Below are 23,696 nucleotides of genomic sequence, written 5' to 3' on the forward strand. Positions count from 1 at the left end.
TCGTCAAAATATCAATACGCAGATAAAAAAAAAACTTTGTGCTAATAAGAACCGTATTCACTAAAGAAGTATTTTTTAACACACACACACACTTTTAGTCGTTCAACCCCTACTGTGTATAATGTATTTTGATTTAACAGTAATGTCCAAGATACGTTTAACATGAAGGAGCCTATATACACCGCGGCGGCTCTCCTGACATTATTTTCCCGATGAACATGGGCTTTGTACCTGCATGTTAAAGTTGTGAGGCAAATGATCGAAGTCGGGGTCTCCATGCCTCGGAATATGACCCGGGTAGGCAAAACGGGGATCCATGCCCATTCTATGAGCATACACGCGCAGACCATGAGGACCAGGGGGTCCAGGAGGACGATGTAACTGGCCAGATGAAAAGGAATTTCAAAGGGAAGCTTTTGTAAATATTGAAATCAAATCGTCTAAATATACCTGTTGTCCTGGGTGGTACACGCCCCGGGTCTCTCCTTCGTGCTGGTGTTGTTGGCTCAGAGGAAAGCCCCAATGTGAAAGCGGAAGCGGTCGAACCGACTTGCCGACCTGGCCCCCCAATGGCGTTTGGCCTTTGCCTCCCTGCAAACTTCGTTTACGCTGGACCTCCTCGGTGGCCTTGATTAAACTTTCAGGTCCCAAATGTTTACTGCTTCGATGCCGCTTTTTCTCCTTGCGCTCCTTGTCTTCTTTGCTGATGTGGAATTCTTCATCAGTGTCGCCCTCCTCTGATGGCAAGTGTTTTAATTGGGCCCGGTTAAAACAGCGTTCGAGAGACTCTGCCATCACGGTGTATTCTGGGGGGGGGGGGGCGCAGACATCAGCTTGGATGATTAACAAAACATTTCGAACAGAATCATTTATTGTTCACCCCCCCCAGACTCACACACAAAACAAACATGTAGCCCCCATTCACTCCAACCATATCCTTCCATCTTTACGAACAAAAATACACAACAGCACACAGATCCTCCTGCATACAGACTGCGCTCAGACTAGCGCTGATCACTCCAATAGGTCAGAGGACACATGTTGAGCCCTGCTCCTTCTACCCTCTCCTCTACCATGGTCTCCCCCCCCCCAGGGAAAGTATTCACTAGAATAGACAGGGTCTTAGGAGCTGGAATGTTTCTCTTGCACTGCAGGGCTCAGATCCTCCTGCGCATTGAAGCACCGTTCAATCATTCCTCATTAATCACTGTCAAGGCTTCCCTGGCCCGAGCCCCATTTCAAGATTTCGCGCGTCCCTTTCTTTTGTGCCGGTTGACTGCCTGGTTCTTTGTATTTGTGTGGGTATGCGAATAAATGTTTTCATTTACCACTGTCTTCTCCGTTGTACTCAATGCAGTTTTTAAATATGAGCTTCACGTCAGAAATAAACTCCTCCTTAGCAACATACTCTCCATCATTGAGTTTCCTCTCAATGGTGGAAAGGTCCATGGGAGTCTGAGGAGAGGAGGAGAGAAAAAAATAAAATAAAATAAAAAGAATCTAAACAAACATTTGGGCACTGATACTTACAATATCAACATTGAAATGATTGTTTTTGTACCTGGATTATGTCATGGTAATTGGGGGCATAGGAGTCATCCACGGGTTCTAAGAAAGGCCAGGCATCTTTATGGGCCTTCAAGGCCTCCAGCACTAAGAAGGGAGATCAGCGCTCAGAGATGACTACATTCATTCACAGAGACTTACATTTAGCAATTTGTAATAACTACTCAGAAGGTATACCTTTGTATAAACCCGTGTAGTCCTCTTCCATGTCATAGCTGAAAGACACGTGAATAAATACTCAGCTTGTTTTGTCATTGAACTTCAATGCAAATGACTCATTTGGAATTTGAAGGGGAAAAAAAGCCTCATACAATTTAGTACTCCGTGTTCTAAGGACCGGCGAAGAAGGTTCTAAATTCAGAAGTTCCGGTGGGAGGTCTCTTCCTTCTGACAACAGATAGGCCTTTTCCTCTCGCATCTTACGTCTCTTTGCCCGCTCTGAGAGAGAGAGAGAGAGAGAGAGAGCGAGAGAGAGCGATGCAATCAACACAGGACCAATCGGCGACAAATAATACCGACTGGACCGAGGACAAACATTTAGCCTTTGGCCTCTTGAGTTGACATGCTAAATGCTGAGGCTGCAAGGAGAGTAAAAGGCCTTGGCCATTGCAGTCAGCAGTGGCTCAGATTAGATGGAAAAGGAACATTGAGTTTTCCAAGACTAAGTTGATCAAAGGCGCAAACAGGGCGCATGTGTCGCCGCTTTCGTTTAACATGAAAGGCATGTCGCGTGGATTAAAGATGTTCCAGGGAGGATTCCACCTTTGCAGTCCAGGTCTAAGATGAGCTGCTCCGCTGAAACAAAATCAGCAGTTCATTCAGTGATCGCGGAGTTGAATTTTGCCTGTTCCAGTCGAAGTGCATCACGCTGCAACTCACAACAACAAATGTTGCTCCACTATGGCAGATGTGTAAGATCATAAGCGCAACGGACAAGTTTGCGTGAAGGTGCCCTTGATCTATTTGTTACAAATATCACATGGCAGCCAGCCACTCGACGTCTACTCGTTGATGACAGAATGACATCATTGCTTCCAATTTATGTTTGGCATCGGGGAGCATTCAAATGAAAACTTTCTGCAGGACCCACGAGTAGTGGAAACCTTTGACAGAGAAAAGATGCTTTCTCCCCTTTGGGTCCCATCCATCCTACCCTCCACAGCTTTTATCTTCTCCATTTTCTCTCTCTGCCGTTCTTCCTGCTGAAGCCGTTCCTCTTCTCGCCGCTGCTTGGTCAGCAGGACCTGCCTGACTAGCTCTTCATCTTCTCTCTTCTCCAACTCAGCTGTGGCATTCACATTGTCCTGAATACAAAGAAACAGGAAACATCAGCGCCCGACAGACACAGTCGCTTGCTCTATTCAGAAGTGGAGGGCAGGCACAAAAACATGACACAAGTTTAACAAACGGATACTCCACAACTGCTCCAGCACCTAGCTAAAAAAAAAAAAAAAAAAAACATATTACATACCACCGCCTCTTGGTTGGTGTGTTTTTCAGCCCAACATTGTGATGCACGGTATGGAGTTGGATCCTCAAGCTTCTGTTTCTGCTCACGCTCCTGAAACAAGAGCTTAAAGTCCAAGACTGCACTTTACCCGTTTAAAGCACAATCTGTGATTTTTAAAAAAATATAAATAACCCTATGATTTAAGTGGATGTTCCAAATTGTAATTTGAATTTACACAACTGCGGATTGTATGCGAATAGCAGTAAATGATAAGGTCAACAAACAAGAAAGCCCACTGTGAGTTTGGGTGAAGGAGCCGTGAGTATTGAGAGGTCACTGGCTTTGGTTTCCCCTCCCCCGGTTTCCCCTGCCAACATTCCCTCCCATCTCCCTGGAGGTAACGGCCGAGCTTTTGCAGTCAAAAGTCAAACCGTGTACTCAATCCAAGGAGAGCGAGTTCAGCCACAGCATTCTGTCGTTCCGTGACATCCTAGACTCCCCTACTTCAACCATCCATTCATTTTCTCTATCGAGGAGGCTAAATCCGGTTGGTCAAAAACCTCAAATCTGCGCGTCTTGTCCAAAAGTGAATTGCTACAGTCGATACTATAAACCATGAAAAAGTCTTCCTCAGCTCTGCACAGTAGTCTTGTAAATTGCATTTATTTCTGTTACATGGGGTTATGGTAGCTATGGAGAAAATGTCTTTCCAAACAGAACCGAATTTTCTATTCAAGAAAATGTCTCAGACGCTACACCTGAGCACTTCTAAATGACTCTGTCAACGTATGGGGGTGGTGGGGGGGGGGAAGTAATATTCTGACCCCCGTCGAAACCAATGACGTCAGTGATTCATATGGAGTACGGAGCAACTAAGGAAAGCCCTCATCCAAAGGCGAGTTCTCAGCAAGTCCCTTGTTTATATCGAGACGCCCTGTGCAGCTCTCGTCAAATTTCATCAGGCAAGTCGGACAAATCGGTGAACTCACAAGCCAGTGGTTTCCTGTCAAGTGCATTTATGCCGTTGAAAAACTATATATATATATATAAAAAGCAGATACTACTGAATCCATCTAGTTATCGTGCACTCAGTGACACATCCGTTCTTGTCTCTCTGCCCTCTGGTGACGAAGTGAAGCATTGGCGATACCACAATTCAAAAATTAATCAAATCAACAATACCTACCTCCCAACATACCAACACAACACTGACTGTTTTCTTCATTCAAGAAACACAAGCTGGACGGCCTCCAGCGCAACCACTTAAGAGCGGTTGAGAGGATCCCGCAGCACGACAAAGCGGTCATTGAAGAGGCTTCATCCCGCCTCAAGGTGAGCCCCCCGCCTGCGGTCGCTGTCCATGAAATGACCGGCGACAGCAGCTCAAGGCACACGGAGGCACACGGAGGGATTCGAAAGAAAACCGACACTGTACTCGACATGTCGGCTTGCGTGACGTGCACAAATATAGCGAGACTATCGCTATATATTAGAGACTTTGCTAACCTCGCTAGTGACTATTTAAAATACATAAATACAAAATAAGACTAGCAACAATGCCAAAAAAAATAGTCCTAATGCTGGAAACAATACTACATGATGGAAGGAGGACGACCAGTTGGATTTACTCGAATAATCAGCGGGTATGGAAAGTATTCAGAGCCCCTTACATTTTTTACTTTGTTATATTGCAGCCCTTTAATTCTAACTACAAATATATATATATTTATTTTTTTTTTTTTTTATTAGGAAAGCCTTCAACAATTTCAAAACACTATTGCATTGATTTTATGTTCAACAGATTAAGACACATCTCTTCAAAAAATCGGGCCTGCTGTAATTGGAGAAATGTTCTTCTCGTTGGATCTCTGTCCATATGATATTTGATTATCACTTATCTTGAATTATTGAAGAGAATCCTGAGATTGTCTACCAATTACAGGCAAGTCATTTTTGACCAATATAATGCCCCAAAAATATAAATATATCTTAACTCGTTTTGGTACATGCAAGTGCACTTGACCACATTCCTCCAATATCAGTTGCAAGGGAAGTACCTCTTTACGGCTATAAAACTGCAAGCATAAAGAGGCTGACTTTTTACATGGTCGGTGGTACTGGTACTTGCGTACAGTATCTTGGAAGTAAAAAAAAGGGCCCGGCGTATGCTGCTTTACGAAAGAGTATAGCAATGGACTCCGCTGCAATATTGCATAGTGTTTGAATGCATAATTGCGTGGTGTTTGCTTTGCCTCAAGATGTCAAATCTCTGAAAATAATGTATTGAAATTAAATGTGGTATTCAAGTAGGTTACGGCGACCTTGAAGCACCGCACCACAGGACGGAGGCCTCATTGCTTGTTGGGCTCGTGTCGCCGCAATACATTCAAAGACGCGGCGAGAACGCGACACGTAAAAAACACTGCTGTCTTTTTATGCTAATTTGGGCAATTATTTTTCAGTTAAAATTAAAATCAGTTCACATATGTACATACATTCGGATACAATTCCGTCGTTTTAGCTTTTGAGTGAAAAGCTGTCAGTGAACTAACTCTCTTTGTCGTCCGACCTTGTGCTCTATCATGCTGCGTATCTCCGGCAGAAAATTCTGGCTGATGACGCGGTAGAGATGGCGGTCTTGGGGCGACAGTTTATCCTTGATGCTTTCTGCCAAGTTGACCCACTGTTCCTCCGTTTCACACGCGAGAGACCAGGTGCCCCGCCTATGACCTGGTAGAAGCCAAAAGGACAAATAAAGGGACAGGTGACCAAAACCACAAATACTTCCCCCGTTCGTGTTCAAATACTGCGAATATAGATTTCACCTTTAGCAGGAGGTATATCATCCATTCCATTTTCTGTATTCTCTTCACTTTCTGCCTCACTAAAACGACATACAAATAGTATATGAAATAATCAATCGGCGAGTACTGAAAGACTAAAGCCAAAATGGTATTTGTACTAATCGATCAATCTATCAATCAACCGACGCGCTTAACACGCTTGACTATTGCCGAAGACCGTGATTCTCAACTGGCGGTGGGACCCGAAGGTGGCGTCGCAAAGAGGCGGTCCTCTGCGCTACTGAAATAGAACGTTTCAAGGTTACAGTGGCAAAAGAACACACAGTCACTTGGCAGGAGGAGGCCACTCTTGGATTCTTTTCTATCCATCGAGTGTTTCTCATACAAATAGCTGAGGTGAGTACGAGTTGACTTCTGTGTCAGTGTAGAAGATTAGTGATCAGCGCACGGCCGACTGACATATGTAAGCAAAAAACAACTGAGGACGATTCAAAGTGTATCCCAGGTGGGACGTGGCTTTTATTTGGAAAATAACATTTGCACTTTCCGAAAAGACGCAATCAGTGCCAAGATGAGCGAAATTTTTGCGGCCACGCAGTGGGAGAAAAAAAGCGTCGGGACAGCCACCGACGGTGCAAGTTGTCCCACTTCAAAAAAGACCACGGAGGTCTGTACTGTCATTTTCATCATAGCTACACTTTCAACTGTGGGATACAAAACATTTTATCGATCCAGGAAATGACATTGCATGATTGCATGAAACAATGTATTTGTATATTCTTGCGGAAAATATTCGGACAATCAAAAGGTTCCATTCAATACTTTGTGATGAACAGTTTGTCAAAAATGTGCAGTATGTAGTTCTTGAGCAGGTTTGCACACACTCTAGCGGGTATTTTGGCCCACCTTCACCTGTTGACGACGACTGGCTGAACGTGCCGAGTATTGGACACAGCCAACACCTCCGTGAGCCCACTTAGCGGATAACGACACAGCCGTCCACCGTGTGATCCCAGCGCCGGCTCGCCGCAGCAATGACAATTTCTCGAGTCCGGAAAAAAGATCGTGTCCATTTTATCTATCGAAGGATTAAGTCGCTATAGTAATTATTGCGACAGGCCTATCCCTCGCCATTCCCAGGACCGTTGAAACCCCACACGAGGTGAGATCTTGCACCGAGTCCCAAGTCGAGGGAGACCGTCAGCCCTCTTGTGTCAGAATCCGAATCACCTTTATTTGCCAAGCATGTCCGAAATTGGTCTCCGGCGGTCGGAGCCGCTCTCGTATGACCGGATGTATGTATGCGTGTATGTCCTCCGTCTTATAACACCTACACCGACAGTGGATCTCTTCTCACCGGGCTGCTTGCATGCCAGCCTTGTGCAGGTCTACAATTTTCTCTCTGGTCTTGGCCCTGGTGGAGAGGTTGGAGTCTGACTGTTTGAGGGTGTGAAGACGTGTGTTTTGTAGTTAAAGCAGGTGCCATGAATAGAGCTAATGTGTGGAGGGTAGAAGAGCTTCTTCAAGATGAAGTAACAGCTCTGTCTGTGAGAGCCAGAATTCTTGCTGGTTGGTAGGTGTCCAAATATTTACTTTACACAAGAGTATAGAGTATACTTTTCAAGTACTTTTCAAACTCACAGAATGTGATTTCCTGGACATTCAGTTGAAGTGTGCCAATGATGAAAATTCGACATCTTTCATCTTTTTAAGTGGTTGAGAACTTACACAATCCGAGGCGGTCCAAATACTTTTCCCCCCCCCCCACCGTATTTTATGAAATTGTGAGAGCTTCTTTCATTTTTGTACACGAAGTTGAGTCATGTTCATCGTCGGTTTCTTAATAAGGTCCTCTTTAAAGGCACTTTGAGTGTGTAAGCATGTTTGATGTTTCAAAATATAGGCTATTTTGGAACAATGAATGCTCCGTATTGTTCTTCACGTCTGTGGAAGTGGGTCACGACAGAAAAATGAGGGTCACTGGGCTAAGATATCGTTCATGAGCAATCTGTCCTTGACATGAATTTGCGGTCCATGATTCACGTGGCAACCAAAACGGGGGTTTTTATTTTGAACATCGATTCAATCATCTAGCACTATTCACATTGCATCAGCCATACTGCAAAGAGAAATTTTCAAGTTGAGTAACCTAATTGTCAACTCAGCAATATTTAGTGGTACTTAAAACTAGATATAAATATTGTTTATGCTATCAAACTAAAGTGAAAGGTTGCCTTAGGATGATAAGATTTTCAGCAAAATTCTGTGCCGTTCATTCCAAATTGTCACACCGTGATAGTCGCCATTTGATGTCCTTTTTATTGTAATGGTTCTTAAAATGTCTGGTCGAAGAAATCACCTCTACTGCCAATTGTTGCGTAATGCAGAAGGTCCAAATAACTAAGAATCAAACATTGGAATTTGAATGCACTTCAAAAATATACTTTTTGGTTTGGTTTGGTTTTTCAATGCAGAATACAGAGGTTATAGGTAAGGTTGCAGCTGTTCAATATATTATCAATGTGTCATTTCTTTTTGCGCCATTAATGATGCAAGGTTTGTCTGTGTCCCTGATATTTCATTGGAAAATAAACCTTTTGCGTTGCTGAGCTAAATAAGAACTGTCAGACTGGTAGTAATACAAAAGGTTGGGACTCTTTCCATCGTAAGCTTCTTACTGAATTACATTGAATGTGTATTTGATATTTGTACTACTGTTTGAATTTTAAGCAATGCAATGTTCTAGTGTACTGCTGCCCTATCCTAATCCGAATCCGAATCCTCTTTATTTGCCAAGTGTGTCCAAAACACACGAGGAATTTGTCTCCGGTATTTATTCCCTTGTTTTATAGTGGCCTATTTGATACCCATCTAGCATTGTGCGCCATCCCAAAATGACTACTGCTCTCACTCCAGCCACAATAATAAACATAGGACTATAGTATGGTTTAAAAAAAAAAATGCATCCTTACAAGCTTTGTAAAGGCAGAACTGGATATCATTGTATAGTGCAAGTGGTGACAATTTGGTGTCATTTTTCAGATAATTCACATCACTATTTGAAAAATCATACACTTACCATTTGGCTTTAGTCATTTCTCACAAAGTGACAAAGGATCATTTACATTTTCCAATTAGAACTTATTTTTACCAAACAATGTGCCTGCGATTTCTGTCTTTGAAAAAAAAAGAAATCTCTTAAATGTTTTCGGCAATTGACAACTCTGCACAGTCGTCCGTGGCAACTTTTGACAGCAGGGGCAATAGCTGGCCACCTGGCAATCCTCAGCAACCGTTTCATTTGGAGGTATGCGGGGCATCCGTGCAACGGACGCAACCATATGGGCAATTTCTCTCCCTTATACAGATAGCGTGACATCAACAACATACGAAATCAATTCAATTAAATCAATCAATCAATCAATCACCTTAGCTCGGCGTCGTCTCCTCTTTTCTTCTTTGGTGGCCTTCCTCTTTTCTTTTTTTCCGGTAAAGTTAACTCTGGGTTTTCACTGTGAAGCAAAGCAGTTATTTATATAACGCACACGCTAACTCGATGTGCTTTACAAGATTAAAAGCATTTAAAAACAAAAGGGGAAAAAAAACTGCTTTAAAAAAAAAAAAAAAAGTCAAAGGAGGGCAGGATGGACTGAACGCCTCTCGTATATGAACAATGATCCAAGATTTCCCATTACTTTTAAGAGTGAGCAAATGGATAAAGAATGAGGAGAATGCTTTGACCTGATTTTCTCCGCTTTTCTCTTGTGTAGCTCTTCTTTGTACATACGGGTGCCGTAAAAATACCAGTAGAGGACTCCGTTGCCATCTTGCCCAAGGGGTTCTACCCTCAGGCTGTCTGCATCCAGGCCCTGATGACAGTAAAGGGCGCTATTAATTCATCACTCGGAACGAGATGATTGGATTTGCCTTTTTCATGGTAGTGGCAGAAAGACAAAAAACAAACAAATCCCAACTGAAATCTTAAGTGATTTCTGACCACATCATCGAATCGGGACAATTCTAATAAACAGTTCTTATCGTCTCTTCAATAAAATGAGTCGAGCTCAACACCCCGCGGGGCACCAGCCGGTTTAAGAAAGCCAAATGCCATAGCGGCCTCGGTACCACTCCCCCGGATTTCGGAATCGCCGTTGCTTGACACCGCTCTCAAGGCTGCAGTCATCCATGTGACTTGTGACTCTGCGTTCATGTACTTCGATGCATCCAGCTTCTTCTTTTGGAGACCTTTTCTTCTCCTTATGGAGTGTGTCAAGGATGGCTTTCTGCACAAGCGTCAAGTCAGGAGTCTTCCCATGATTCTCAAGCCTATTGATCCAGACTGAGGCTGAGGAAAACCTAACTGTATATAAAGTAAGTATGGAACATGTTTTTAATACAAACTACCTCAATCTACCTTACACTCAACAACATCAGACTTGAATTGACTGAATTCTATTTGTTGTTAGCTGGCTTGATAACCCTAACCCGGACAAGATGGCATTTTGTGCGTTAGGGTTTTTTTGTGTGAAATGCGATACGGGCTCAAAAACGCGGCGTACCTTCAGCAGGTCAAAAACATCGGCGGCATCCAGACGGTAATCGCAGAGACGGTGCAGCAGTTGGACCTGAGTGCGTGGTGGCAGGTTTTCAAAGGGCTCTTCCCGAAGCGGATTGGGCTTCCCCTCTTCTAGCTCCCACCTGTAGCTGATGATGTCATCCAGATATCTGCTGAAGGCCTGGGGACTGAAGTGCAGAAAGGTTAAGTATCGAATTTCTGCTGCTGCGTAGACCCAACGATGGACAGAACACAGACATAAAGCCGCTCTGGTGCCGCTCCGGGAGATGTTTCGCCACAGCGTTCCAGCATTTTGTGACATAAAAGACTCCCCGATTGTTTCCGTTGTTTCCAGTGCACAGACATCCCAAGACTGATTTCCTCGACTAGGACACAATGTGGGCGTTACCGATGCTTTAAACGAGTTCGTTCACTGTCATATGAGCCTGTTAAAAGGTCATCTGAAAATGAGCGTAAAACTAACAAGGTTAGGTTCATAATAATGTTTTTTTTACTCCATCCACTGACAACTGTCATTATAAATAGTATGGAGTTTGAAATGCATTTTCAGGAAAACTATGATTTTAGACGAACGTTACACCGTGTGAGTGACCTCATTACATCATATCAAGCGCACCCCACTAGACCTAATTAACCGTGTGTGTGTTTTGCCTCCACTTTGTGGTTAATCGTGAAAGGTTTTCTGAAAAGACCGATCTCAACAAGGGGTGTTAAATGAAGTAAGCAGACCAACAATAACGCAAACAATTTTTCTCCAGCGTTAAGAGTATTTCAGGATGATGCCAGCTGAAGACCAACTCCAGTGGCAGTGAGGACGTAGACTGCATGTTAGCTTCTCATGCTAACCATCCATTAGCTTGCCAGCTGCAGACTGGCTGGCGTTGTGTGTGTGTGTGTGTGTTTTGTTTTAACATTTTCCATCATTAAAGTACAGTGGAACCTCGATATAATTGTGGGGGGGGGGGGTCGTCCAATGTGGCTGTCGGTTATATTGAAGCATTTTCTTCCAGGCCATATACACCCATATCGCTACATAGTACAAAATTATTGATTTGTAGTTTTTTTCCCCGTGGCCTAAAACACCATGTACAAGTGTAAATAAACAAATGCCACACATCTCCTAAAGCACTGGAATGGCAAGGTCAATTCCTTTGTTGTTGTTGTGTACTGAAGACAGTTGGGTTTCAGATCAAAAGATGAATACGGGAAATAGTTCAGAATTGCAGCTTTATTTCCAGCTGGGGACAGAGCAGCTTTTCTTTCAAGCCAGCCACTTTTCGCGTGAGCAAAAGTACGGGAACACGTGACTGAAGGGTGTTTCGAGTTGCTCTGGTCTTGCCTTTTAGATCGGTTGCTTAAACCGATTAGATTGAACTACTGTAGATACTGCGTTTTCTGTTGAACATGAAGACCAGAGAGCTGTCTTCGGGGGGGGGGGAAAGCAAACCATTTGGAAGCTGAGAGGAGAGGGGAAATCGATCAGAGTTATTGCCCCCACATTGGGCGTAGCCAATACAACAATTTGAAAATGTCCTAAAAGAGAGAGAAACTACCGGCGGACTGAGCGACGGACATCGAACGGGTCGGCCAAGGGTATCGACAGCAGTTGATGACAGAAAAATGGTGACACCCAAAGATAACGGTTAGTGGCATCACTACCGACCTCCACAGGGGAGGGGTGAAGGTATCGCGAGCCACTGTTCCAAGAAGACACAGAAGAAAGATGCAGGCCGTACCACAAGATGCAAACCGCTCATCAGCAAAAAGAAACGAAGGCCGGATTGGATTTTGCAAAAAAAAACACAGAGATGAGCCACGAAGGTTTTGGAACAAAGTTTTGTGGACTGATGAGACCAAGATGAACCTCCAGCAACGTGATGGAAAGGCCAAAGTATGGAGAAAGAAAGGATCTGCTTACGATCCGAAACACACGAGCTCATCTGCGATGCGGTCACGGCTTTTGGAACTTTATTGATGATGTCACTCATGCGGAATGAATTCTGAAGTCTCCAAAACCATTTTGTCTGGCAAACGTTTGGGCAGAGCCGATTGATCGGCACCTTTTCCTTCCAAGTCAGAAGAAGCGGGGGTGAACATCTATGCAATGTAGAGAAAGACCACCAGAAACAAATGGCTTACCTTGAAAGAGCAGCGTGCACTTTTCACACAGCTGTAGGCTTCCCCTCCTCACTAAGCCCATCTCCCTCTTCCTTTCGGTCCCTTGTTCTCCCCAACGTTGACCCTCCCCTCCGGCAGAGCGTTTAACACGTGTGGATGAAAAGGCCACGCCTAGGACGCCAGCGCCTGCCCGGTCCGATGAAGCCGGTTGTCCTACCGGTACTGGTCGCCTGGGTGGGAAAACCGGACCATTCCTGCCTCTCCGTTCATCAGTCCACTGGTACCGCTGCGGTTCTTGCCCAATTTGGAGTCGGGAGTATTATAAAAGGGGAGCCTCATCGAGGGATTCACACTTGAATGTATTGGGGTGATATTCTCTGCTCCATATTGAAGCATGTACATACAGTGTAGTATTTCTAGAATCCCAGTAAGGTTAGGATGTCGTTTTGCCACAGACGTGTCAACCGACGAAGGCTAAATTCTCAATTGCTGTGACTTGTTGAAGGGGAGTCTTTTTAAACAAGCAGAACTAACAGTACATTGTCTTTAGCTATTAATACCTAATAACCAAAATAGATATTTCAAGGTAGAAGTGCTTGTTACAATGCTTAAAAAAAAAAAAAGCATATAATTAGGTAACCAAAAAGTAAAGTAGGTCAATTAACATTATACAACTAAAATAGTGATTTGTCCTCTTGGATACTTTAGACCACGTCTTCCTTTACACAAAAAAAGTTAACACCTTGCCTTACTTAAGAATAAAGAATAGAAGGATGAAGTGGCCAGTTGGTTGAGAAATATCACTTCTTTCAATCTGCAACTTACGTAATGTCAGTGCGCTGGTAACATCCCTGCAGCAGACAAGCAATAAGGTCCCCAAGGAACTTCAAGTCCTGCTCTGAAAGAGCTTTCTCCAATTCCTTGACACACAACAAAGAAGTCAAATTAGCAATCCATTGCAAAACACCAACAACTTGACCCAAAAAAAGGCTCGACGTCGTTCACATAGAAAAGTCTAGATTTCTTTTCATTAGGGAAAAGGGCCGCACCATATTTTGGTGCGCTGCGATATTGGCGAATCACCTGTAATATTACAAGTGAACAGCAGAGGGACATGTTTGGACATGCGAATAGAAAGAATGTACACCTGCTGCATTTCCGATTTCGCTCATCACAATGCAGCTGCATGAGTGAGCGGGGTGCGTTCAGGGACACTGGATAAATGGGAGCGAATGTGTTCTTTTGGAATACGGCCACATCATTGTAATAACGGATGAGGACAATTATTAGTGTGTCAGAATGTTTTAGTTAAAACACCGTACGATCACGCCGTGATAATACCGAATTTATTTTGTAGATCAATTATTTTGTTAATAAAGTCCGCCAGAGCTGCGAGGAATGCAAATTGTTCCTGTCACACTGTGTTGGGTGTTTTTGGTCGAACATTCACAACAAAAGTCCTGTTTTTTCACTTTTTAAAAACACCATTCAACCAACAACTTTTCCCTAACTTTTTGAGGTTATAAGGTGAAAATTGCACCTGACTACTAATGTGGACTACATAGGTGGAAATATAGATCTATAATGGTTAACTTAAGCGGCACGGTGGACGACTGGTTCGAGCGTCAGCCTCACAGTTCTGGGGACCGGGGGTTCAAATCCCGGCCCCGCCTGTGTGGAGTTTGCACGTTCTCCCCGTGCCTGCGTGGCTTTTCTCCGGGCGCTCCGCTTTGCTCCCACATCCCAAAAACACGCATGCTAGGTTAATTGACGACTCTAAATTGCCCGTAGGTGTGACTGTGAGTGCGAATGGTTGTTTGTTTGTATGTGCCCTGCGATTGGCTGGCAACCAGTTGAGGGTGTACCCCGCCTCCTGCCCGATGATAGCTGAGAGAGTCCCAAGCACGGCGGCGACCCGCGTGAGGAGAAGCGGCTCGGAAAATGGACGGCGGTTAACTTAACTAAACCGCGCTTCTTTCAAATATAAGAAAAACAATGCATTGACACGATCAATAACAATACAACGTGCACTTGTGGATACCACAATTCCAAGAGGTTTGCTTGGATGTCACATTCCCTTTGCCATTATCAACCCATGTCCTATTACGCAAGGACTGGGAAGAATTGCACAACTCCTTTCACTGCCAAGAAAACTTTGGCCTCTCGACACAGTGTGTTAGCAAACACTGACTTCATCTAAATCGTCTTTATTCCAAGAGCCATCGTGAATGATTGACACTGTCATCGATGCATTATTGTTATCCCGGTTACATATTGTGAAGTCAACGTAACCGGTAAATTGTCCGATTAGCGCAAAATGCTTTGTTGGTATGTTCGAGCCTGACGTCCAAGTTCAGCACTGACCCTCCTCCTCCCAGTCATTGTCTTTCAGTCGAAAAGATCGATGAGGTGGCGGACGCCGGCAGCGCCAGCAGGCTAAACGCGCCAAGGAGCGATGACAAGCGGCAGGTGGCAAAAGCTGAACTCAAACCACAACCCCAGCCACGGTACATTAACACACACGCGCGCGCTATCGAGTCAGTCCGACGATACTCGTGGGCTTCGGAGCAGAGCAGTGGAAAATGAGGGGACAGAGGCACTTGGGAAGTATGCAAAACAGGATGGAGCCCACCAGACAGTCACTCCTTGACTCTAAAGGCTTCTTTATACTCACGCGGGCAGCGACCGCGCTGACGTCACTGCGGCTATCCCGCGTGCAGTTTGCCTTCATACTCGAGCGCAACCCACGCACAGGTTTGAAAACCTACTGCAGTTCACCTCCCGAGTCGGGGGTGTCGCTACGGCTGGTATTGGCGAGGACACCACAGGGTGGAGTTCCCTCTGCATTTCCGGTAGCCATTTTTACTTTCCTTTCTGTAACAACAACAATGGCGACCGTGGGACAGTGTCTGCTCGAACAAATGGACTTAGATGACCAGATGATACGTTTAATTATGCTGCAAAATCGATCGAGAAGGCGGCGGCGTAGATGGTGCGTAGAACCGAGGGGCACGCTGAGAACGTCATCGTAGCATGTGACTAAAACGGACCAATCACGAGAGATTATCTCCGGGGCGTTCTGCGCGCAGCATCAATTTTTCCCGCGTGCGCGTCAAGTGACGCCTAGAGGCCGTGCGGGCCAATGCGTCGGTCACGTGATGCAATGCGGGCGTTGTCGGCCGCACGGGATAACTCTTTACTTGACAAGACATCATTAAGCACCACTACTACATTTGACAAAAGACAAAAATGGCCCAAAACATATATATTATATATACATGTATACATACACATATATACACATACACACTATTATTATATACATACACACATATACGATCGCTATTGTATATGCGCTTATCAAACACCACAGCACCGCCCTGCACCGCAAGTCAATTCTCAACCTCGGGGAAACCCGACACAAATGGCAGCTCGTGGCATAGCTGTTCTTTTTCATAATCCATAAGCTAAATATAGGTTTCAATGCTTCATGTAAATGAGTCACTTTGAAAACTGTGAAGGGCTGCGGCGACTGTTTGCGGTCATGTGCCCGCTCGCCTCCGTTTCGTGAAATGGAACAACCCTCTGATGGTTACGTTGGATTGGTGGAAACAGTCATGTGACAGGGACCAAGGCACAATTCTTCCCGACAAACCAAAGCAAATCCATCACACAAGCGATAAAAGAAATTGTTTAAAAAAAAAAAAAAGGAATGTAGCTCAATGTAACAGGAAAACAAGTGTTTTTTTTTTTTTTTTCAATTAAAACTACTCTGACAAGTACAATTTATAAAAAAACAAAATCACTTAAATGGAGTAAATGTAAACATTATTACCCACCTTTGGGTCTACACACACACTTACATAGTACATTGATGGCTTCACTTTAATGAGAATGAAGTCAGTGGTTTATCTCTAAAGCATATGAATCATGAGTTAAGCTGTCACATTCATGACGACGACACATTCATGACACATCCGCAGTAGGACAAACATTGAAAGTTGTGACAAGACTAATGCCAAAAGGTGTGTCGCCATTCACGCAAGAACCAGTCAGCCTGAAGGTATTTCCTCCTCTCCGGCTCCTTCATTGGTTGAAAATCTTGTTCGTTATTTCCACAGCATTTTTTCTCCTCTGGGCTTCAGCAGTCCAGCATCCGGGAGTCCTTTGAGATGGTCTATTACTCCTTTAACAACTAGTGTCCCTTACAAAAGTCAAAAGTATGAGTCCAATGATCACACAAAGAATTGCTAATATTACGAGCTTTCCCAATTCCACACTACTGCAAATACCAACATACCGGTAAGTTTCCAAAAATGATAGTCTGTCAAAATGCTCGAGCCTTTTCACACTGCACTTGCTCAGCGACGACGGCAACGAGGGTGCGGCCATCCCATATTTGGAAGCGCTGACGTAAGAGCCTCGAAGGAGGTCGGGAGGCTTTCCCTGCTGACTGGACCGCAACTTGTCAATAAGTATGTCATTGTTGGAAAAGAAAGTCCTCGCTTTGCTTATTTTAAGGAGGGGGGGGGGGGGGGGAAGGGAATGGGAATATTCATTTCAAGGGAGCGTCTCGGAGTGAAAATTCTTTAAACTTCTCTGAGCTTTCGAGTTGGAGGAAGAGCACTTGGAGGTGTATTTCAGGCTGGGCAGGGAATTCCGAAGCCTCCTGCGGAGACGTCTCTGTACATGACTTTTCTATTGTCCCAAAGTTCAGGACACCGCAATGATTACGTCTTCCTCTACAACTCTGCCAAAATAGCACACAAGAGTTCACTCTGCCAGGCTCTCTCCCATTGGAGCAGCTTTTTAACATCACAGAAGAACCATAGAACATAGAAGAACCATTCTATCCGGTGACGCGACGCTGAGCATCAAGACGCCCTCTGCATTGACGCGATGCTCGGGGTCACGTCAAAACGCACTGACGTCACCTCGACGCACACGCAGACACACACAATGAATGGGAAAGTTGAGGGCGTCAGCAGATGCGTTGGCCAAGTGCGTGTGAAAAGGCTTTGAGTCTGGTTGGAATGGCCACTTCAATAGAAGTACAACAGACCAAGAATCGGGAAAATGTGATTAGGAGTTCCGGAGAAATTGAGTTTTTGTGTCGCGACAAATTGCCTTTTTGGGGAATAGCTATAAAAAAAAAATGTGGTCCAAAAAACACCTTCAAATGACATCCAGTAAAACATTTGTCAACATATCTCCTCGACCCTCTCTTTGTCTGCTCCTCAGGGAACCGCTGACAAATTTCAATCAAAAATATCCACAAATAAGCTGACACAAGCTGAACTTCAAAAGGGCTCTCCGAGTGGACGCTTCGAAATTGCTGTGACAGGTCTCTGTTGCGTACTACATCTGTGAAAGGAAAAGGATACGGCTTGACGGAAAACCTGAAGAGCTTCGGGTGTTACGGGGCCACGCGGGAGCATTTGTAGCAGCAGCCCGAGTGCTGTCACAATGCCAGCGATATCCGGGGGTTGGCCTCCCCGGTTACCTTCACAGCAGGCCCTTTCCATGTCACTGCTGTTAACGGCCCCACCGGGGTTCATATCACTTCTAGTTGGAGGAGTGAGCAGGGATGAACGGGAGGGGGAAGGGATGCAGTCCTCCATTACTGTGCTTTGGTTCTTTCTCCCCCACGTCCTCTTCAGTTCACACATGGCTCCTGCTACAATCAGCACCTGACAACACCTCCGCATCGAAGCGCATGACAAAGATGCGTGCGCGCACATCACATAAAACTATACACAGAAAAGTGTTTGTCGCTTACACCCTCAGGACATGACATTCCTTGATCAAGAGTGAAGCATCTTTATTGTGTAGCTGCTTAAAAGCAAGAACTTTGTGCTTAACTTGCCTGATGAGTCCATTTGACTTTGCAACCTTTCTGTAAAAGTAACTTCCATACAGTATCTCTGGGGCAAGCATCGTGTCACCATGCATGCGTGTTGAACACCATTTGCTCACGAAAACGTCACAAAGAGAATGAATGGAGATGTCAATAGCCCTTTTTACAGTGCCTGTCAAAGGCGTCTTTTATGTGAACGGCTCTGACGTGGAATCGACAATTTCCTGGCTTTGGAGGCGGTATCGGAACCGTATCAAAGGCAGGACAACGCGTTTGTGTGAGGGAAGTGCTGAAAAGTCGTCATTGGGGTGTGAAGTTTAGCACCCGGCGCTAATTTCTCCAACCTGTTGCAGCTAAGTATTGTGTACTTCGCAACCGGCACTGCCGATGCTGACTTTGGGCCCCGCGTTTCGCTGTATCCACAAAGGGTTTTGTTTTATTTTAAATCATTTTAAATCTTTTGAGAGCCCGAAAACGACCTTTTTTTTCTCGGCGTTATCTCGGAGCAAAACGCCCCGCTGAAGTTGCCTCGCCAATTGACATACTGTCGCTGGAGTGCTTGCGGGGTGATAATGAAACCTTTGATGAAGAAGCTAACCAATTCCTTGGTTATGTGGACAGTGGAAAAACTGCCGCCCAATTAACTGACTTGAAGACAACGGATTGAGAGAGATTATTTGAGCGGCGTCAGGAGATACCCGTGGATGCACGATGACCGTCGGTCCGATAATTATCGAGCCGATATTGGGAGGAAGGGGGAAAATAAATCAATGAATAAATAGAAAAATCACACCGCTAAAACAAATACATAAAACAAACAAACAAACTAGACCGATAACAAGAGCAGTCATCCGCCGTGGTGTTTGATAAGCGCGTTCAAAATATTCTAGTCAAACAAAGGTTTAAGAGCTATTACGCCTGTCACGATAATTACTATATTGACTTCTTGTTTGATAATTTTTGGTTGTTCGTATTGTGACACATTGCCTCTTCTATTCTTCACCGGTTGACTTGGAGCCGACTAGTCCGTCACGGAGTCGAGCCAGCGCAGTGAAGTCCCGCAAGGATGAGATAATTCCTTTCAACTCTGCATCTCCGTGCTTTTCCCGGTGTACGACGTACTGTCCCAACTTTTAATGCACTGTTACACAGGATGGACCCATACGATTGCTTCGCTCTCAGGGCGGGCGAGTTCAATAAAATAAAACAATGACTCTTGTGCGGTTGCTGCCTTCCCCCAAATGATCACTTTTTATTTTACGTTCCTCAGTATTCTATTTGTTCGCCTTCCAGAAACAAAGCACAAAATTCTCTCTTAAATGCGAGATGTGACAGCGCAATGATATCCAGAACTCGTGACCTTACAGCAGAGTAGAGGTTGACACGGGAGTGGATGGTGACTCCCGCTCCCTCCCACGGAGGTTGATCCCACTCGCTCCCAATCCTGAGTGTTTTAAAAATAATAATAATAATAATAACAACCCAATCCAGAGTTTTTGAAAAAAATCCCACTCCCATACAGATTGGTCCCAATCCCAAAACTACATTTTAAACGATCCCACCCACACCCTTCCTTTTTTTTTTTTAAATATAAATACTCCCAGTTAATCCTGCTCAGTTTTTCTTCCTTGGTATAAAATATGCAGTACGTCTGCCTAAGTCACCGCAATAAATGCATTGAATCACCGGAATGATCAAGAAATAAATGTTTAACAAAAAGCCATATTAGTCCCTTAGTTTAGCGATGCTGAGGGGAAATGTTCAAATATCAATTGGATCAAAAATAAAACTGCATCATGGTTTCCGCTCCCGTCAAATCCCGCCATGATGTTTTCCATTCCCGGTGACTTTATTTTTATAGTTCCCGCTCCCGATGACCTTTGCTCCCACTCCTGCCCAATCCCATGACTGCTGGTGAAATTCACCCATCCCGCAGGAATCCCGCGGAAATCTAGTGCACAGACCTTCTCCGCAGCCAAGCTGAGGTGCATGTAGAATGATTTCCCCTATTGATGTCGGTTAATTCCATTTAATTACCCTGTTTTCCAGGCCTCCCATCTGAACAACACCTGTTTTGGTTACATTCACATCCAGGCTTCTTTCTCCTCGCGACCGCGCTGACGTCACTGCGGCTGTGCCGCGCGTCGTTTGCCTTTACACTCCAGCGCAACCCACGCGCGCTGTTTCGAAAGTGTGTGTGCTGCAGTTCTCCTCCAAGCCGAGGGTGTCGCTACGGCTGCTATTGGATAGGACACCACAGGGGGGAGTTTCCTCTGCATTTTGCCATTTTTCCTTTCCTTTCAGTAACAAGGAACAAAGTAACAACAATGGCGACCGCGACAGAACAAATGGCCCTAGACGACCAGACGATACGTTTAATTACGCTGCAAAATCAATCGAGAAGGCGGCGACGTGGATGGTGTGTAGAACCAATGGGCACGCTGGTAGGTCATCGCAGCATGTGACTAAAACGGACCAATCACGAGAGATGATCTCCGCGGCAACTATTTTTGTTGGGTGCGCGGCAAGCTACGCAGACGTGCCGCGCGGGGCAATCGGTTGGTCACGTGACGCAATGCGGGCGTTGTCGGCATCGCGGGAGTATAAAGAGGCTTTTACTTCCCTCTTATCTCTGCATTACAAGCAGTCTTTGCAACATTTAAGGGAAGTCGCCCCCAGACTGGAGACACAGAGCAGGAACCATGGGGAGCTGCAACAATAGGGAACCCGAGTGTATGTGTCCCCCCTCTACCTCCCCCATGTGAAACCATCTGATGCATGTACTGCTGCCCTCGCTTGTCAGTCACAACTGGGGGAGGGGCTGCGGCTTTTTAGCAAGCCCCCCCCCCCACCACTTTGTTGCATACAAGAGACAGTATTAAAGACATGCAAACTGTTTTTTGGTTTTTTTCTCTTTCAGGTGTACTCACAGTGTGTGAAACTTGTTCTAAACTTTATGAGGAGCATTATGTGGAAAGCAGAGTGTCAGAAGTAGGTGACTCACAGGCTATCACACACGAGGTGAGCTGGGATGAGTCAGTGGGGGGGGGGGGATGTCAGGATGAGTGAACTGCCTTGAGAATAGGTAATTGTTGCGGTGCAGGGGGTCTTCATGTCACTGTCAAGTGGCAGCAAGAAAAAGGAATATTGCGGTTTAATATTTGACGTATTTCCTGTGGCCACCGAACAATTATATTCCTGTTAGAAGTAAATATTTCAATTCCTTATTAAAAGGTACGTGACAAAGGAACTTTTCTCTAAATGCTGCAAACAAAACTGGGTGGCAACAAACCACAAAGAAAGCATTCTTGTTTTCGGCTTAAAGAATATAAACATGGTGTCATCAGACAGTGAAAACAGTGCTGATGACAAAAGTGTGGCAAAATTGGCACTTGCAAATCATTTCAATAATAATCAGCGCAATCTATACGTCTAAATTACACCAACAAATATCCCAGTGCACTTTATAGATTTATTGAGCCGATTATTCTCCTTCGTCAATAAATTGTCATCCATTTACACACTATCTGCTGTTTCTTAAGCATAATGCCGTTAATGAGTCTTACCCCATTTGCAATTTGCCAGATGGATTCGATCAAGGTTGAATCACGGTCTCACTGTACCTGAACCGTCACAATTCGTTTGCCACCATTTCACTTGCAAATAGTCCGAGACCACCGGGACGTGGATCAGTTGGCGCTTGTCTGCTCCCAGAGTGACTCCAATATTGCGTTGTACTTGACTGTGTGCCCTTGCAAATCATCAAGACAATTAACGACAGTTCGACGACAAGGCCTTCAAGTGAAATGCGGCAGCCACATGCCAATCAAAAATTGTAATAGTCCAAGCGAGGGAGCGCACCCATCCATCCATTTTACAGAACACTTAAAAGCGTTATTGTCCCTCCCCCTGCTAATCCATTTGCCTCGCAGACAACAGAAACAAAGACCTACTCACAGGCAGCTTGTTACCGAATCTAATCGGACCAAACTATACACAATCGGAGGGCTTCAAGAACAAAAAATAAAGAAAATAAACTCCAGAAGCACTGCAAGAAGCAGCAGCTAGCACCCAATCAGAGTGAAAAGCCTCCACCTTTCAGGGGGGAACCAAAAGAAAAAATGCCCACCATCTGGGGTTTAGTCATGGTAATGCCAGGGACTGGAGCTCAGCGATGGGGAAAGTCTTAAGGGCCCATGTCACCAGACTCGAGTTGGCGACCGAGGGGCGGAGACGTCTTCTTCGCGACGACGTCTCCTGGAGACGTCTTCTTCGCGACGACGTCTCCTGGAGACGTCTTCTTCGCGACGACGTCTTCTTCGCGACGACGTCTCCTGGAGACGTCTTCTTCGCGACGACGTCTCCTGGAGACGTCTTCTTCGCGACGACGTCTCCTGGAGACGTCTTCTTCGCGACGACGTCTCCTGGAGACGTCTTCTTCGCGACGACGTCTCCTGGAGACGTCTTCTTCGCGACGACGTCTCCTGGAGACGTCTTCTTCGCGACGACGTCTCCTGGAGACGTCTTCTTCGCGACGACGTCTCCTGGAGACGTCTTCTTCGCGACGACGTCTCCTGGAGACGTCTTCTTCGCGACGACGTCTCCTGGAGACGTCTTCTTCGCGACGACGTCTCCTGGAGACGTCTTCGTGAAGACTCCTTTTGGAGACTCCTCAATACTCAATACACATGAAAGAGAAAATTGGCACCAAACTGCGAGCAGTCAATCGTTACCAATATTTATAGGGATAATTCTAACTCTGCTCACTTCAACCTCTAAAAATATCAAAGATCGATTTTACACAACGTTCGTGTCTTCCTGTATGCAAAAAGCTCAACGTCACTTTAATGTCACAAAACTGCGAGCAATCGTTACCAAATTTTGATGGACATCTGTATGAACTGAGATATTTGAAAGAAACTCCGTGTACAGTACACAAGTATAGACAGTAGATGAACAAGTCATTTAAATAGACACATTGCTCCATCTTGTGATCGGCTCTGTGATTGATGATCTTTTTTTTATACACACACTGTAGATAGGCCTATATCGATGAATTATTGATGAATTGTCACATTGTCTGTAGACATCTCCAGACATTTTCCTGGTGAGAGCGCAAGTAGTATTCTGGTCTCCCGCCTCCTGGAGGCGCCACAACTGAGATGTCTCCGCCAGTTAGATAGAACATTAAGCGATAGAGAAAAGGATAGGGGTAGAGGTTCTGTTCATGGCTCTGGGTGTTGGGACAAGTGGTGGCAAATAGCGGACACGGTCCGAGGTGGACTGAAGCAAGCCTTCAGAGATGCACAACTGTCAAATTATAAA

The 23,696-nt window shown here is 45.0% G+C and overlaps 1 protein-coding gene across 5 annotated transcripts in view; it reads right to left on the reverse strand.

Moving 5' to 3' along the window:
* The window catches only part of LOC133478705 (chromatin remodeling regulator CECR2), a 39,599-nt gene that overhangs the window by 10,524 nt on the left and 5,379 nt on the right, over positions 1-23,696 (reverse strand). For 2 of the 5 annotated variants that reach the window (XM_061775095.1, XM_061775096.1), the window contains exons 2-15: positions 13,340-13,434; positions 10,380-10,563; positions 9,562-9,689; positions 9,249-9,332; positions 5,842-5,900; positions 5,586-5,746; positions 3,038-3,127; positions 2,720-2,870; positions 1,878-2,004; positions 1,744-1,781; positions 1,562-1,653; positions 1,329-1,455; positions 451-806; positions 232-381 (exon numbers count right to left, since the gene is read on the reverse strand). In XM_061775095.1, the coding sequence (XP_061631079.1) occupies positions 232-381; positions 451-806; positions 1,329-1,455; positions 1,562-1,653; positions 1,744-1,781; positions 1,878-2,004; positions 2,720-2,870; positions 3,038-3,127; positions 5,586-5,746; positions 5,842-5,900; positions 9,249-9,332; positions 9,562-9,689; positions 10,380-10,563; positions 13,340-13,434 (1,842 nt within the window). Of the gene's footprint in view, positions 1-231; positions 382-450; positions 807-1,328; positions 1,456-1,561; positions 1,654-1,743; positions 1,782-1,877; positions 2,005-2,719; positions 2,871-3,037; positions 3,128-5,585; positions 5,747-5,841; positions 5,901-9,248; positions 9,333-9,561; positions 9,690-10,379; positions 10,564-13,339; positions 13,435-16,377; positions 16,889-23,696 lie in introns of those variants that run through there. The other 3 variants (XM_061775098.1, XM_061775099.1, XM_061775100.1) reach the window with 3 other exon arrangements.

Source organism: Phyllopteryx taeniolatus, chromosome 5, assembly GCF_024500385.1.
Source record: "Phyllopteryx taeniolatus isolate TA_2022b chromosome 5, UOR_Ptae_1.2, whole genome shotgun sequence".
Lineage (NCBI taxonomy): Eukaryota > Metazoa > Chordata > Actinopteri > Syngnathiformes > Syngnathidae > Phyllopteryx > Phyllopteryx taeniolatus.